Source organism: Vicugna pacos, chromosome 23 (genome assembly GCF_048564905.1).
Source record: "Vicugna pacos chromosome 23, VicPac4, whole genome shotgun sequence".
NCBI lineage: Eukaryota > Metazoa > Chordata > Mammalia > Artiodactyla > Camelidae > Vicugna > Vicugna pacos.
In genome coordinates, this window is record NC_133009.1 from 27,369,520 (window position 1) to 27,388,375 (window position 18,856).

Consider the following 18,856-nt stretch of genomic DNA (forward strand, 5'->3'; position numbering starts at 1 on the left):
TGGAGCTAATAAAATTGAGAAAAATAGTTCTTTTGTCATTGAAATCATTAGGCTGAATTTCCCTTACATTCGTACTTATTGATCTTACGAATTTTGATAATGGTACTTATACAGCTGTTATTAAATTTTCATCTGTCGCTACTGCATTCTTATTTTCTAAGGTTGATAACTTGATTGTAAATAATAGTGGTAAAATCTGAGACCCATGTGGTCTTTTAGCATTAGAGTTTATTTCACAATCTAATAAAGCTAGAAGTTGATGTAAACACTGTATTATCCAGAGACCATTCGTTCCTAGCTAACTTTGAGGGTTTTCTAAATTTAATAAGTTGTGTAATGATCATAGGTAATGAAATGAATTATGCCTACTTTATCTAGGGTTGCAGTCTATTGTATTACTATTGATGTAGTAACATTTAACAAATGAATCATAAAAATTCAGGGCATATAGTGTGATGTTTAACATTGTCATCAGTAAATATTGGCTAATTACATAAATGATTGTCTCCCGCGTATTAACAAATAACAAGAATTGGATTATGGAGATGCTATCTCTCATGAAGAACAAAATACCTGTTTCCTATCTAAGCTTGTGAAATAAAATCTACTTTTTCTAACAAATTTTACTATGTGAATATCTTATTGGATATTTAAAGAGATATGAGTTTTTAAATTTGTTACTTCTTTTTAAGACATTTCTGAAATAACTAGAAAGCATAAAATAATATGCCTTGGAGATAAAATTATCACCATACTTAATTGTTTACTGGAAATTAATACTTTGACCACATGTTTTAAATTGCTTCATTTTATTTTTAGGAAGATTAACCTCAAATTACAAAGTTTTAGAAAGAACTCTATAAGAATGTTTCTTGACACTTCATGGTACTTGGAAATATCTACTAATTATCAATCACATTAAAAACATGTTTTCAAGTTTAAAATATACTGAAACTTCAGTATAGTCCTGATTTCCACAATCTGAATTCTGTGTTAAGACCTTAGTCTCAGATTTTTGATAAGGGTGTCACTAAAATAGCAGAAGATCCCATTGTAAGAATATCTTACTCCTAAGACAGACCAGTGTAATTGACCTGAGGAAGATCATCAGGTGTGGATCTCAGTGTTTATTTCATTAAAAAAATTCTAAATTATGCTCGTTTGCATATTTTTCAAAGTAAAACCAAAATTGACTTGAAATAACAGTCAAGGAGATTCACCTCTTTTTTTTTTTTTAAGGGCCAGGTACTAAGTAAATACGTAGAGTCATTTAATCATGTACATTTGATATTGTAAATCTCTTGTGAGTTATTTGTAGCAATTGAATTGAGCTTATAGTTTATATACATGATTTCTGAGAAATACGTAGTATGATTATTTCTGACTAGATTGAAAGCTTACATTTGTATTGTGGTATAAATTCGTTATAAATTCTGTTTTATTGTATTCAGTTGCATTGTTTTCATCAGGCAATTTATCACATGGGTGTATGTGAAATTTCTTCATTTATTAAATTTCAGATTATGTATTTCAAGCCAGAGAAAGACCTAAACATTTTTCCATAAGTATAGCTTCGGGTAAACAAGCAATTTTAGCCCTGAAAATAGCTTCTGCTTCTGTCAACACGTTGTTTATTCTTTCTCTGAGATAAAAAGTTCAGTTTTCTGATATTTGTACCAAGATAAAGTCAGCAAACAAGATTAATATAGTGTGGAAAAGGTTGTCAGCAGCCCTGGCAAAGGAAATAAGTTGCCTGTACATAGAACATACTGTAAACTGAATAAAAGTGTCAGGTCCACCATGAGATAATGTGATCATGGACCTCTAACAAAGCATGACATAGGCACAGTGGGCTTTTCTCAGAGCCACAGTGTAGAGAATGGATTACTGTGTTCCAGGGATGCCCGCTGGAATAGCATGAAAACCTCATTTTGAGATGCATGCAGGATGTAGTCCTGGAGTTGGGCCACATGTTTACCTGTGGTGCTCAAACCGTAGGGTTATTAATGTCATCATCTGTGCATATTTGCAATATTTGCATTTCTTGGAATTTCAGTGTGTGCTGGCATCCTTGTTACCCAAGTGATACAAGATGAAATACGTTTTTGAAATGCTCATTTCTTTTCAGGGGCTTTTTTTTTTCTTTTTGCCTCATTGTGCCTTTTTTGATTCTATAGGTTAACATGGCACTTCTAGAAGTATAGGTTTTTGTTTTTTGTTTTTTTTTTGTAATATGGCAGAGCATGGCTTAAAGCCTTTTGCTGTTAAGTTTCTGTCCTGTCCATTGTGATGGTAGATTCATTTTTGCAAGGTGCTGTGTTTATGTTCCCGCTGAGAATTCTCTATAAGAAAGTTGTGAATTTAAAACAAAAAATTCTTTACAAAAATTTTTTAAAGCTCTGGGAATAGCTTACACTATTAGAAAAAAAGTCAACCTTTAATTCTTCATCAGATTTTTAATTTTATTTAGAAACAAAGGAATAAAATGTTTTCTCTTAAATGAAATTACATTTTGTTCTATGTAAATATACAGAGAATTCCTAACTTTATGGGGAAAACTATAAAAAGGACGATTCTCTATTTCCTTGACTTAAGCTTCTGTATGCATTTAAATGTGTGCATTAGAATACGTGTTTTTTACATTTGGGAATTAGCTACAAATATGTTGGTCCTAGGGAATATCATCTTCTCAAGACAATCTAATTAACTAAAGCTTTTTTTTCCATATAATTAAATATATTTGCAGATGTACAGTATTTGGAAATGAGAGTGGTCTAGTTCTTAGGAAAGATGGGTTTTTTCTATTATAATGGCACTTTTTAAATAGTCTTAAAATTCTAATGGAGAAACTACACTAGACTAAAATAAGTAGTGTATTCTTACCAGGTATTAAATTATATATTTGGTCCATGAAGTTGTGCCTTAGAATTTGAGAATTTGAGAATTATTCTCCATTCCAGAGTGGATGTCCTCAAATGAAAATGTCCCTGTTATTCACTGCCTTTTTACATACTCAACTGTGACCTATTTTTGGTTTTTAATCTGCTTTCAGGTGACCACTCCTGGGCCAGTCAGTAATAAGAGAATGGTTCATTTTTCCCCAGATTCTCATCACCATGAGTGAGTATGCATTGTATTTGTATCATCTTGTTGGGCCATTCTGCATCTTCCTTTTGGGAAATTGGTAGGTGTTGCTAGTGAAGTGGTTTAATTTGTATCTACCTTAAATAAAAGTAAATATTGTATACCAGTGACAGTAGTGCAAGAACAATTTTAATGAAACCCATGGCAGAAATTTAAAGAAAGGTTTTTTAAATGGTCATTCCTTTATTTTACTTGGGATAGAATTTGAAATGCACGTGTAATTGAAATTCATATAGTATCTTAAAACATTTAAATGTTCATTACATTAAGTAGCATCAAGCTCTCCTACTCACCCATCCTTCCTTCCTTCATCCCACAACCCTTTCTAAAGTACTGAAAGGAAGAGTAAATGATTGTTTTTCTCATTAATTCTCTACCCTCTGCTCCTGCACAGCATGAACTGTGAAGGGACCAGAATGTATTTTCATTTAGCAATAAAAGAAACTAATTTACTAGGTCATTCCAGAAAAGTAAAGCTTTAGCTTTTGTGAGCTATTGGGTGCATTTCTAGGCATTAATTCTACTTCTAAATACATCTTTGTTGGAAAACCTTAAATAAGCTATGTATTTTGGCTCATTACCATATACCATAGGCAATACACAATTTTCTTTTAGTTTCAGTTGTACGACATAGTGATTCAACATTTATATACATTACAAATTGATCCCCTCAGTCTAATAACTGTCTGTCACCATACAAAGTTATTGCCATATTACTGTGTAGTATATCCCTATGACTTTTTAATTTTATAACTGGAAGCTTGTACCTCTTAATCCTCTCCACCTATCTCACCCAGCCCCCACTATCCTCCCCTCTGGTGACTACCCGTTTGTTCTCTGTATCTAGGACTCTGATTTTGTTTTGTTTTGTTTGTTAATTTGTTTTGTTTTTTAGATTACGCATGTAAGTGAAGTCATATGATATTTGTCTTTCTCTGACTTATTTCACTTAGCATAATGCCCACTCCATGTGTTGCAGATGGCACGATTTCGTTCTTTTTATGGCTGAGTGATATTCCTGTGTGTGTGTGTGTGTGTGTGTGTGTGTGTGTGTGTGTCTGTGTTTGTACACCATATCGTCTCTATTCATTCATCTATTGATGAACACTTAGGTTCCTTCCATATCTTGGCTATTGTAAATAATGCAGCAATGAACACATGGGTGAGGATATCTTTTTGAATTAGTGTTTTCATTTTCTTTGGATAAACACCCAGGAGTGGAATCGTTAAGATTGTATTGTAGTTCTATTTTTAATTTTTGAGGAACCTCCATACTGTTTTTCATAATGGCTGCACCAGTTTACCAACTGTGCACAAGAGTTCCCTTTTCTCCACATCCTCGTCAACACTTGTCATTTGTTGTTGTTTGTCTTTTGATGATGGCCGTTCTGATAAGTATGGAGGTGACATCTGATTGTGGCCTTGATTTGCATTTGCCTGACGATTAGTGATGTTGAGCATCTTTCTTGTGCCTTTTGGCCAGATCTTCCAATGAAAAATGTCTATTCAGATTCTCTGACCATTTTTTAATGGATTGTTTGTGGTTGGGGTTTTTTTTGGTTTTTTGTTTGTTTATTTGTTTGTTTGTTTTTTGATACTAGGTTGTGTTAGTTCTTTGTCTATTTTGGATATTAACCCCTTCTTGGATTTGCAATCATTTACAAATATTTTATCCCATTCAATAGATTGCCTTTTTGTTTTGTTGATGGTTTTTATTCTGTTTCATTGATCTGTGTGTCTTATTTTTAACCAATACCATACTGTTTTGGTTACTGTAATACAGTATATATATTTAGCATATATGGTTTGAAGATAGTTTGAAATCAGGATGTGTGATACCTCCAACTTTCTTCTTTATCACTATTTTTTGTGATTCCATACAAATTTTAGGATTTTTTTTCTATTTCTGTGAAAAATGCCACTGGAATGTTTATAATGGTTCCCTTCAGTCTGTGGATTGTATGGGTATCTGTGAGTAGTGCGGGTATTTTAGCAATATTAATTCTTCCTATTCATGAACACAAAGTATCTTTCCATGTGTCTTCTTCCATTTCTCCCATCAGTGTTTTATAGTTTTGGTGTATAAATGTTTCACCTCTTCAGTTAAATTTATTGCTAAATATTTTATTCTTTTTTGATGCTGTTGTATATGGAATTGTTTTCATAATTTCTCTTTTGGATAATTTGTTGTTAGTATATATAAATGCAACAAATTTATGTATCTTGAATTTGCATCCTGTAACTTTACTGAACTTGTTCATTTGTTCACATCAAGGGTTTTGTGTGATTGTTCCTGGGGACATTGCCAGTGGACATAATATTCTTGTATTTTTAATGTTTTTTAAAACTCCAACAATCGAAAGGTCATAATTTGTTGTAATGATGCTATAATTAAGTTATGGTAAATGACAGCATTTGTAAATTTTACAACCAGAATTGATTCATAAAATGAATAGAGTCCCAGCAGTTTATGTTAGCATAATTAAATGGAAATGTAATTCTGAGTTTGCTTATTAAATTGAAAATTACTGGGTTATGAGCACTGTTACATTTCTGTCAAAATTGGTGTAAGTCTAGAATTACATGAAATATCCATTAGAATACAGCACATTTAAGGCTTTCTTGCTGGTGGCAAATATATTTCTTACAGCACGTGCTGATCACATGAGAGCATGTGTATGTAGTGAGGTTCCTGCTAACTCCTTTTCTCTTTCCTCTGCAGCCATTGGTTTAGCCCTGGGGCTAGGACAGAGCATGGCCAGGTAAGGAACATTCTAATCCAAAAGGAAATTACTCAGTCTTTCAAATATTTAACTAGCTCCCTTCAAGATAGTAGTAGATCAGCTTTATGAGAAAGGTTATAAATCCCAGTTTACGTAAAAAAGAGTTAATTGTGCTGGTGCTGGTGCACTGACCAGATGAAGGGTCCTCAGTAAGCCTCAGCGTTCTCCCTCACTGCCCCCTTCCTTGGTCACACATGTCACCTCCATGGAAAGGCTCGGGAATTCACCCGTTTGTAGGACTTCATCATTTATATCAGTTTTTTGCAAAATTAAGTTACCAAAATAGTACATATGTTTAAAAAAATTGCTTTCTATTAACCAAGATTAGCCAGCAAGAGAAATACTTTTATTTTTGAAGTGTAGAAGGTGGTAATAGTTTCTTACAAGTTTATGTTTCTAGATGAGATGTGGGCTTTTTTTTTTTTTTAATTTCTTACGTGTTTCATGGCAGCACAATGATTAGTTGACTTAGTGAGAACTTGACATTCATTTGGGTTAACTTTACATATAAAATAAGTAGTGTGCTTTCTTTGTTGAAGGTACTAGTTCTCTCTCTCTGCAGCATGGTAAGGTAATTTAGGGCTTAAAATTTTGATAAGTTTTAAAGCATATATGTTTTAGGCTTTGCATTCTTGCTCAGCTGCTTTTTTTCTCATTATGGATTATAAAAGTCATTTTTTAAGTGGGTCCATAATAAAATATGTAAGAAATACCTTTAAATATATGCGAATGAACAACCTCAAATCCATAGAGATCATGTCTTCGGAGGGGTAGGTAGGTAGCGGATGAAGAGGGAACTGGGCTTGGTGATGGTAATTGGTCACATCATTATACGTATTGGTGACGTTTTATTAAGCTGGTCTGTAGTTGGTTATATATCCCATGGCTCATTTTTCTTACAGAAGGAAAGTGCCAAATACTTCATTATAAACTATACTGTATTTCTTAACACACATGAACCTAATTAAACTATGTGAATTCAGTTTTAATGGGTTTTTTTTTTATAAACTTGCCTTTTTCCATGAGAATGATGTGCACCTTTGACTATATTTCTCACATGAATAATAGAATATATACCACTATTTCTAAAGTTTGGGAAATTAGGCTGTTACATCTGCAATGTATTTATCTCATTATTCAGAATATAAAAATTAGACTTCCTGCTTTCCCGAATGGCTCACGCCCTCTGTGTAAATAAAATGCTTACAGTAAGATTCTGCTTCTACTAGTAAATCACATCAGATATAGTTCACCCCAAAATCAGAATTTTTAAAGATTATTTTCTACCCTCTAGAATTTGAGCGAAACTAAAGCAATGTTATAAATTTGTGCTTTAGATTATAGTGTAACCGGTCGCTTCCAGCCAAACTCTTTTTCTGCAGTTAAACGGTAACAAAGAGCTAGTAGCATATAGAGAAGAAAGTTGATCAGTTTTTTTTTTAATTTTTAAATCTTTGAAACAAATTTTTGAATCAGCCTTTTGCTTAAGCTTTGATACACCATTTCAGATTTTTATCTTGACTCGATTGGTGATTAGTTAATAAATACAGTTGATTGTTGTTATTTGTGGTGGCCGTGTTCTATAAAGTTGATAAGAACACTTAGAGTCGCAAATACTGAAAAATTGCTCCCAGGGAAGATACAAGGTTCGGTTCCTGAGAGCCTCTGGTCACAACATTTTCATTAACTAATCGATACACAATCCTTGTTTGAGGTGTGTTTCTGTTTAAAGACACCTTGTTTAATACTTACTATTGATTCATTAACACTGAACTCATGCCAGCAACACTGTAACTTATGCCTGAAGGAAGCTTATCTGATGCACATGTTTTTTTCTGTAAGGCCCATCACAACCTTCTTGCACTGGGGACCACTAGACGGCACTTCAGCGCTATGCTTGGGGGCTATTTTAAACAAGGAAGATAGAAACAAGAACACAAAAATGCAAAAAAAGAAAAAAAAAGTAGCATTGAATGAATCATGAAAATGATACTTGTTTACAGTATGAAAACTGTAACAAGACAGACATCACTCTATCAGTCCTCAGCCAAGAACATGCACTGCAGGGAAGCCAAATTTATCTCACCCTGATGTCTGCAAATGACTGCAGAAGCACCAGAAGTACTGATTTTGGTGTTACAAATATTAGCAAATAGGTGAATTCGCAAATACAGAATCCATGAATAATTAGGAATAATCACACAAATCTGTATGTACTCAATCACATGCACAGTAGTCACATTTTGAGGAATAAAAATTTCTTATTTCAACTTAGACCTATCATCAGCACAGTAAACTACTGGCTACACCTATGTGCAGGTGACAAAAGGCAAGACCACGAAGAAGTTTAAAATCCTTCAATATATTGTTGAATGAATGACGATCAGCATGCATGATCACCTTTTATTTTCCCCATACCAACTTATCAATGTAAAGAAATGATAATATTAACCCCACTTGTGAAACCCCAGCCCTCACTGCTTTCCCCCGTCTTATGGTCACCCTTTCTGTTCTTTAGTGCTAGGTCCCATTTCCAATGACACCACACGTAGTTATCAGTTCTCTCATACACATTTAGGAAATAACTATTATCCATCAGCTGTTATCTATCAGGTACTCTCTATTTTTACAGAAAGACATATTTGTAAAAACAATGTAGCTTTTCCTCTGAGGTGGTTAAAATCTGGGGCAGGAAAGCAGTAATTATAGCATGTTGATAAATGTTTGAGAAAACCACAGAGAGGGCACTATAGAGGCCACAGAAGACAAATGTGAAAGTTGGTCCAGCTATAATGTTACAGTCCAAACTCGTTCTCTTAGCCGCACGACAGGCCAATAAATTGGGAGACGAGGTGCTGGGGCAAGGAATAGCGACTTTATTCAGAAAGTCAGCAGACCAAGAAGATGGCAGACTAATGTCCTGGAGAACCATCTTTCCCAAGTCAGAATTTAGGCTCCTTTTATACTAAAAAGGGGAGGGGGTATAGTTGGTTGTTGCAAACTTCTTGGTGTTGGAATCCTTTGGTTTTGCAGCTGTCCACCTAGGTCAGATCATGGTGTCCCTGCAAACCTCCAATAAGACAAGTGTTATTTTCTATTCTGCAACTTTTTATCTTTATGTAAATGGGAAAGTGTTATACCCTCAAAGGTCAGAACTTTGAGAATAGGCTGTTCTGTATATTTCTGTGTAGGCTGTAGGCAGCAGGTGCAGAACCAGAGCACAGGGTTAGAGCTAAAGGAACAGATCTAATACAGAATCAGATTTACTCTTCCCTACTACAATATGAAGCCTCAGTTTTTCGTCTTTTTTAATTCTGAGGCTTTTCCTCCTTGAGTATCTTAATGGTTTGACCTCTTGACTGAGTTTATAAGTATCTTAAGACAGATCATTGTTTAGGCATTACTTAATTCTCCTTTTAAAATAAGGACAATGAGAGGCCATGTGTGGAGAGACTTGAAATTCTTTTGTAGACATTTGAGGGGTTACCTGAACACTCTTGAAATTGAGTGCTTTCTGAATATCAGGTGGTAGAAAAAGGGCTGCTGTGGAATAAGAAGTCTGCCCCTTGCTTCTTCCTCCTGTATTAGCAACTTGAAACTTTTAATAATCTTTCTAAGATATCATGAGTAGCCACAGAAATTCTCAGCTCCCTTTCTGTAACAGGAAGAACCATCATCCACAAGGAACACTTCTCTTCCTGACTTCATTCAGCAATTTTTAAAATTGTGTAAACCTTGTAAACCTCACATTGTTCTAGGTTTTGTGTTGATGAACGTTGATGTCATTCTTACGTGAGTCATTTTTTAATATACATCTGCAGGTCACTAATAAGGGAATTGTATCTCCGTTTGGCCTAAGTCCAGCAATCTGAGAGTTGCAAGGTAAGAAGCACTTCGCACCATATTAAGAAGTTCTGTTATTAATCAGAGTTGACGTTGTTGAGTCAGAACCCTGAAAATTGACCTCACTTGTGACACTGATAGGAGTCCAAGGAAACAGGAGAAGTTAGCAGTGAGAGGAATGGAGAATTTCTTAAAATCTGATGAACTACTTGTTATCAGAGAAGAGTTCAAGGATTCTCGTGTCTTTTATCATGAATTCCTGATCTGATTCTCCCCCTCTCACCCTCACCCCTTGCCCTTGCCCTGCCACCTTTTTTTTTTTTTTTTTTTTTTTTTTGGTTGCTGTTGTTTTTTGGGGCAGAGCAGATGCATGTTGGGAACCTTTCAGATGCAAACATATGCTTTCTTTTTTAATAACATTCTAGATTAAGTTTTTCATCTTTACCCCTTGGAAGATCTAGGTTCCCATATTAACTTGTTAGACTCCTGACCCTGAGATCTAATTCTGTATTTTTTTATCTGAGCTGGATTTTAAATTTGTCAAGTTACACCTAGGCTTATAATTTTATTGATAAAGTGAGGTGACTTTATGATGATTTTTTTTAATATAGGTGCTTTGTATTAAATAATTCCAATATTTGTCTCTTTTTGTTTACAAAGCCCATCAAAACTATAAATTTGAGGAAGAAAAGAAAAGAATCTAATAGAAGGAGCTCTAACATCAGAGTTCAGGGAAGTTGCTCATTTAAGTTCATCCAGGTGGCGGATGAGAACAACCCAGACCTAGTAGGTACAGCCTAATATTTATTTTGGTCATTATAGTTTCATTTTTTTAAACTAAACTGTAAAATTCTTTTCTTATTTCAGAACATTATGTTTAGGATTTTGAGTTCTTTGTTTAAACTGCTTTAACACAAATATCAGAAATAGTGTTCACATATCTGTCTTTTATCTAAAAATTAGAAAAGTTAAATACTACTAGGAATTTAAGGCAGAGGTAGAGATTTTATCATGTCACCCCTAGCTATCTGTGTCACAAATGTTGGTTTGTATATATTTTTTTCCAAAGGCACTAGACTTAGAAATGCCAAAGTAATTAATTTTTTTTAATTTCAGAAACAATTTAGTTTTCATGGTACGAAGTGTTTCTAAATTGAAACACTTTCAGATTAATGGACTTAAGATAAGTTGTTGCTATTTTCTGTGAGTAGTAATAATGAGATATGGCTTCAGCTACATGTCAGATACTAGAGCTCACTCTATTTCTTTATTTCATTCATTCATTCATTCATTCATTCATTCAACAAATATTTACTAAGCACTAAAAACGTTCCAGACACCGTATTGTACTTTGAAGGTGCAGGGAGGTTGAATGACTGAAGCAAAGGGCCAGAGATGAGCAAGAATATGGTACACACTCAACACCAAACAGTTCAGAATGGCTGAGATATTAGAAGTAAGGAGGTTAGAGCTGGGGGTAGGAGGAATCATAATAAATTGTGAGTGTAGAAATGCAATCAAATTATGAAGGGCCACAAGAGCCTTGTATAAGATTTTGGGTTTATCCGAAAAGAATAATGTAATCAGATCTAGTCTAAGAAACTGGCTGCAGTGTGAAGAATGGGTTAGATCGGGGAGAGGCTGGAGGCAGGGAGGCACTGAAGAGGCTGGCACAGGTGAGAGAAAATGATGGTCTGGACTAGGATGTTGGTAGTGAAGATGGCAAGAAATAGATATTTAAGAGAAATTTAAGGTAGACTTATTTAGTTAAGACTGTCCTGAAATAGTGATCTAACTACATTCTCTGTGATCTAATTTAAGTTCTGTTCCTTCTCAAAGATGGTCAGATATGGCTAGTAATTGATTCTAAATGATGTCATTAAATAGTTCAAAGCAGTTATTTCATTAAAAGTTCTTGATACTGGTCAGAAAAAAGCCGCTGACAACCAGGCCTATTAATTAAAATCGTAATTCTAGCATTTGAACCGTTTACTCAGCACTTTCTATGTTCCAGCCGTAGTGCTAAATGTTTGACATGGTTTTCCTCATTTGACACTCATAGCAGTCTCACAGGTGGACATTCTCATTATCTCTACTTTCCAGGACTGGGACTTAGAGATGTTACACAGCTTGTAAATGGTAGACCCGTTTTTAAAACCTAGTGACTTGTTTTAGTTACGGACACAGCTGGGACTAGAACCCAGCTCTCTCCTGCACTGTTGCGTCTAAGATTCCTATTTTTGTTAGAGTTAGTCCCTAATGTGCTGTACAACTTCACTTTAGCCCAGTCTTGCATATAATCGCATTTCTGCATAAAAAAGATAAGCTACAGTTTGAATGCACATATGGTAGGAAATATTGACTCCTTGTTTTTTTGTTTTTTGTTTTCCTTTCCAATTAGTTAGGGTAAAGCAAGTGTGAAGGGAAGTGGATGGTGAGGCATTTTGAGGAGGCAATCAAATATATGTTTTTTCTAATTATTTATTTCCAAGCTAATAATTTCTTTGAAAAAGAATGTTTTAAGTGGGTTTCTTTACCATGTTAGGCCAGTAAATACAGAGAAAGTATTTTATGTCATTGTAGGTGACAGAGCTTCAAAACAGTCATAGCTGAATGCAATGGTAAAAATATCTGGTTAAGAGAGGTTACGTTACTTTAAGCAGGACCACTCCAGAGAACCAGAATTAGAACTGGATTCCAGGCCTCCAGCTCTGGGCTATGTATTAGGTGACTGTAAGAGCAGTTTAGCCATCAGGAAAGCACTAACAGCTCTTACTAACATTTTTATAAGTGTGTCAGTGGCATCCCTAGCAAAAGTAGTTGTCTTTGTTTGAAGAAAAATCATTTTAAAAAAAAAAGTGATGCAGGTGAACAGTGTCCCTTTGAATAAAAAGAATACTTTTCTACTTCCAAAATAATATAATGAAAATATTTTTATTTCTACAACTTTGTCTTAACACTTTGGCTGCATCAGCTTCTGAGAGATAACCGAGCTGAAAGAGGACACAAGAAAAACTGTTCTGTGAAAACAGCCAGCAGGTAAGCAATTTAAAATCTATTTTCATTCTGATTATTGAATCACCTGACTTTTTTTTCCAATACCAGTATGAATATGGTGAGTTATTGTGGAGGTGTCTTTGGTTCTAAAGTGCCAGCTTAAAATATTTTATGTATTTATTAGAGTCTATTTCAGGATTGCTAATAATGAATAGGAAGATACCATTTTATTTGTATTTTTTAAAGCTGATGGAAAATAAAGAATGAATTTTTAGAAGAAAAAATTTATGTCTCCCCTAACTAACGTATTTTTGATCAGGATTTAGAGTAATTGTTTTATTTTTTAATTATAAAAAATAGAATTCATATTTTGCACAAAACCTAAATGGTACTTAAATTAATGAGAACAACATCCGTATTCTAATAGTACATAAATAAGTATGTAGATAATACACTCTTCTTTAAAAGTGCTTCTGGCTTCTTACTCATTTTCTATTGCTGAGCCAATGTTATATATATATATATTTTTAATAGAAAGAACTAGCCCCAGTTTATTGTTTTAGGTAATACATTTTCAGATTTTGCATGTGGTATTTCCAAAGACTTCATTTTTATTTAGGGGAAAATGGCTGTCTGAGTATTGATCAGAACTACTGCAATTTACACTTACTCAGTGTTTAGCCAGATAATCAACCTCAGCAACCACCTCTGCATCTCACGGCTTCCCACTGTTAGTGTGCTAGCTGCTGTGTTTAACACTCCCCAGCAAGCAGTGTAGCTTTAAAGTTCCATGTTGTACAGACTAACCCCAACTGAGACCCCACTAGGTATCCACAGAAGCGAACTTAAATCCAGTCTAGCAAAATTGTCAAAATTGTCAAATATAATAAATTGACCATCAGTGATAGTCAACATAAAACTAATACAGTTGCCCCTAAGAATGTCAGAGCCTAAAATCATAAAGTATGGATTATATAGATTTTATATAGATTATAAATAGCTATGGATGACATGTTTAGAGAAAGAAAACGAGCAAGCATCAGATCATTACTAGAATTGATCAGACATAATTGAATCAAAAACATACAATTGTTAAAAATGAGAAGTGTGATTGTTGGAGAGATATTTAGTGAAATGGAGATATATCTGAAGAAATAGTCCAGAACATAGCATAAGAATATAAGGAGATGGAAAAACGAAGAGTGGTTAAGAGACACAGAAAGATCAAAGATATATTTAATCAGAGGCCTTGATGGAGAGTATAGGAAGGCTGAAACAAAACAAAGCAAAACATGAAGTTGAAGAGATGTTGGCTAAGAATTCCCGAAACTGGTGAAAGTTATAAATCTATCGATACAGATACAGAGGGCACAATGAATACCAAGTAGAATAAATAGAAATCCACACCTAGTAGTATACTGTAGTAGACCAGAAACAAAAAGATCTTAAAAGAATCCAGAGATAAAGGATGAACTACTATAGAGGAAAGACATCATCAGGTTGAGTAGCAGTAGTAGAACCAGAAGACAGTGGACACATCTTCAGAGTTCTGGGTGAGAATACACTGTCAGCCTGGAACTTTGTACCTAGAAAAACATCTTCTGTGTATGATGATAGAGTAAAAACTGTTTCCAATTTTCAAAAACTAAGAAAATTTACTACCAACAGACCTCTGCTAGAAGAATTTTAGCTTTAAGCTTCCTGAGGACAAGATCTTGGCTCTACTCACTGGTGTATCCCCAGCACCAAAAACAATGCCTGCTACATAGGCAATAAATATTTGTTGTGTAAAGTATTTTTTTGATTGAAGTATAGCTGATTTACAATGTTGTGTTATATCCTGGTGTGTGATTGCGTGGAGACTAAACAACATGCTACTAAAAAAGTAACGCGTCAATGATGAAATCAAAGAGGAAATTTAAAAATACCTTGAGATGTGACTGTGGAAACACAACCACAGAAGATCTACAGGATGCAGCAAAAACAGTCCCAATGAGGAAAGTTCATAGCAATACAGGCCTTCCTCAGAAAAACAAGAAAAATGTCAAATAACCTAAGATGCATAAAATATTTGTAGGATGAAACATTCTATGGCAGCAGAGTGCACTGACTGAGCCCTTATCTTGGCCTCTATGCGCAGCCTCTGCCATTACAGTACCTGACTGCTGAGCTCGGCTTCACCACTCACTAGCTGAGGAATCCTACACAGACTACTTAGCCTTTCTGTCCCTCAATTTATGTATCTGCAAAATAAAGAAAATGGTGGTACTTACCTAATAACGTCACAAGGAATATGAGTCAATGCTTATGAAGCAGTTAAAATGTAAGAGTTTAAATAGGAGCTGTTATTAAGTTTTGTATTGTTGTTTCCATCTGTGTGCTTCCTAAACGTTTGTTAAATATAATTCTTTATCATAGTTTTCTGGTACATCATTTACGATGTCAAATCATTCTGTAAAACGAAAAAGTACAGCAGGCCTCAGCCCTGTTTTTCCCTATTCTCTAACGTCACACTCCAAAGAAAACTGCTGTCAGCGCTTTTAGCCATTTCTTCCCGTGTTGACCTAAATTACATGCTTATATTACTATTTCTTGATAGTTTTAGTTTACTGTTACCTATTGACTTCCTGCTGTGTGCCCTACACACACACGCGCGCGCGCACGCGCGCTCTCAAGCTAAACCTTGGGGCAGTGCACCTGAGTGATGAATAGAAGTACCGCTGACTTCTGGCTTTATTTCTTTATCATGTATCTTTCTCTTAAATTCCAGACTTGATATTCAAACCTTTTTTTTTTATTTCAATATTTAAATAGAATTTTATACTTCTCAACATTCGAAAGATCTTTTTCTCTCCCTTCATTTAAAATTACAATTAAATAGTTTCACATTGTTGCTCATATCAGAACCTTTGGTTAGCACCAGAAAGCTCAATACAGCCTTTCCAATTGAAAGTGTATAAAACATACATTAAGCAATGCCTGATACTAAGTGATGAGCCATTCTTGCAAAGATCCTACTTTTTCAGCATACTTTTATGTTCGTGATTATTCTTTATTGTTCTAAGAATATACAAGAAGACTGATAGTTTATAGCAACTTCATTGAGTTTAGATCATAGTAAGGCCTTTCCTTTTAGATCTGTTTCTTTTCGTTTTTTTTTAATTTGCCCTGTTTCCTTACTTAGGTGATTTTTGTCATTTATTTTTGTGAAGCATCAAGGTTAAATTATCTAGCAGTATGATGTGTAATTTGAAATCAAGTAAAAACATTTTTATTGCCAATATTGTTCAATTCTACTTAACATTTTTGAATGTCTTTTAGAAACGTGTTTGTTAATTTACTTAATTTTTAGAAGCATTACATTTTTCATCTACTTAGTGTCAAATGATTTGATAATCCCTGGATACTTTGTGCTCTTAATTTCTTATGTTATCAATTAATAGTGAGGAAGAAAAAATAAACTTTTTTTTTCCTGTCCCCTTCTTGCCTGCTTAGCAGTAAAAAGGGTCTTCTAAAATGAAAAAATGGCAACAGATGTAATCAGAGAATCAAAACAAAAACACACACATCAGCCCTCTTCCATCAGGTTAGAAAGAAGATTCCTACTTACGTTAATACAGAGCACATTTTGTTCTCATGTTGTGGTACAAGTCACTGTATTTTGTTGCAGATGTAACAAATAGAATTACAGCTGTTCTTTATTTGATCTTCTAAAGACCCAAAGATGTTCAAAGATTCAGTTTGCTCAGTCTTCCCCATAGTGTCATCTGTTATTTGGGAAGGAGACCTAATTTGCAACAGATACAAAACTATTTGTCATTTTGCACGTTTGCCAAAAATAAATGAAACTATTAATTACTACATTTTTGAGCAGCTGTTAATAAATTGGAATAAGATAACTGTTCATTAGAGTACTGGTTAATGACATGGACTGTATTTGGTTAGTGTTGCTTTTCACAGAAGTGTAGCAACAAAATTAAATGTATCAGCAGAAGTAAGTGATGCTTTATTTTAATTTTTTAAATAAGAATTATCTATTCTATGTTATTAAATTTAAGATTTAATTTAAAACAAATCCTTTGTCATATCAAAACTAATGATTCAACATCATATTTTAAAGCAAGTTATATCACTCAACAGTTTGTATTTTGTGTACTTTATATTCCAAAATAGGCTTGCAACTGCTTTTAAATACTGATTTTAAAAATAAAATTTCTAGTCCTTTATCATTTTTTTCAAACCTAAAATTAGCATTAAATTTTATTGTTCTAAAAAAAACTTACTCAAAAGTGTCTTTTAGATTATTTTAATTCATTCATCTGTATGTGTGAATGAACAATTGGGAAGTATTCACATATTCCCTGTAAGTAGAATGTATATATTCCACATTTATTTAATTGTAATACATTTAATTGCATATGTGGTCTAATTTTTTTTTAATTTAAATAGCTTCTAGGTACAGAAGTATTTAGAGTAGAATAATTGGAAACATACCACATATGCAACAGAAATGCTTTCTAAGGAATTTAATTAATCTGTTTTACTCTATATGACCAAATAGTTATATTTTAAAAAGGCTCTATTCTCAGAAAGTCTGTTCTCCTGCCACCTGTGCCTTTAGCATCCTGAAATTCTTAACTTCCTTGACATAATTATAAACTAATGATTATAGAGAATTATTTTAAATTGTGATTACACTAAATAAAATTAATTATCAGTCAGTTAGAATTTTAAGAGATTGCTTTTTGGTTTAATGTGAATATCCCACACAGGGGGAAAAAAAGGATTTGCCATTTCGAAGTTATGTAATGTGTCCAGTGTGTGGTAAACAAAAAAGCAATCAAGTGCTCCCTGGTGAAACATTCGTTACCATGTCCTCTCTTTCTTGAAATCTGACAGAGGAACTAGGTATTTTCAAATGACTTAAAGGATGCATAGTCTCTCACCGCTGGAACAGCAGGTGAATTTGGCCGTGGTCACTAATAACGGAGAATAGTTAGCGTGTGAAAGCTGTTCCAGTGACCCGTGGCTGAAATAAATAGGTCGTCTGAAGTCCACCTCCTTTAGGACAGGTGTCTGTTTCACAGTTGGCACTCTGCAAATTGGGCCTTTGATGAAATGGCCATAGACATGGAACTAACCTTCAACTCTCAGAGACGGTTCCCCCGGGAGATGGTGACGGTACACCTACAGGGCCGTGTCACAGCGGCTTGTGTTGCTCCTGCTGCCTGGGTTAGAACTTCTGTGAGGGGGGCGTTTGGGGATCTGTTCATCCAGTGTGTACGTGTGCCAGAATACCTCCCAAAACAGCAAGCATTCCTAACTTGTTTTAAAAAATTGCTATAAAAATTAATATCCTAAATCAGCAATACAATGAACAAGGCCACTGCTTGATAATTTGCACCTTACAGTCCCCAGAATAAATTTAGTCAATCCATCTGCCACATAGAAAACACATTCCATTTAAAATACTATTTTGTGTTTCTAGAACAGACATTACATCAGCTCTTGATTTTGAGGTATGTAACTGCTCAAAATATAACAGGAATCACCTGCAATCTAAAAATATTAGTGCGTATATAGGTAATTAGAGTGTTTTAATGTTTCATCTAATAATTTATACATATATTCAAATATTAAACTATTAACTATCGCTTGTTTGAGCTAATTTTAATTACCTTTCACTGATGAGCCAGTTTAAAAATAAATTCAAATGTCACACAATAAAGACTCACAGAGTTTGAACTATATTTTTAAAAGAATCAATTTCTTTGTGATCAGTATTTTTCCTCGCCCCTTCTCTGTAGAAACATTTTTTCGTCACTCTGTCATGATTTGTTTGCGTACTAAGATATTGTTGGGAGTTTACCTTTGTTTATTTCGTATACTTTTGATCAATTCCAACTCATGCCCAATTATATTATACTAAATTAACATAATTCAACAGATGTTGATATTTAAATGTTTTCTGGCATTCAAATCTTGGACAGCTGTCTTCGAGCTTGGGGAAAAGGCAAACATTTAGAGTTAAATGCTGAACATATGCTTAAATTACTAATTAGAAAGATGGAATAAAACCTATGCATTAT

At 34.1% G+C, this 18,856-nt stretch overlaps 1 protein-coding gene across 3 annotated transcripts in view; it reads left to right on the forward strand.

The window, feature by feature from the left end:
• The window catches only part of GPATCH2 (G-patch domain containing 2), a 133,671-nt gene that overhangs the window by 90,416 nt on the left and 24,399 nt on the right, over window positions 1-18,856 (forward strand). For all 3 annotated transcript variants that reach the window (XM_015238630.3, XM_072948733.1, XM_031690123.2), the window contains exons 6-8: window positions 3,053-3,120; window positions 5,867-5,906; window positions 12,745-12,809. In XM_015238630.3, the coding sequence (XP_015094116.2) occupies window positions 3,053-3,120; window positions 5,867-5,906; window positions 12,745-12,809 (173 nt within the window). The remainder of the gene's footprint in view (window positions 1-3,052; window positions 3,121-5,866; window positions 5,907-12,744; window positions 12,810-18,856) is intronic.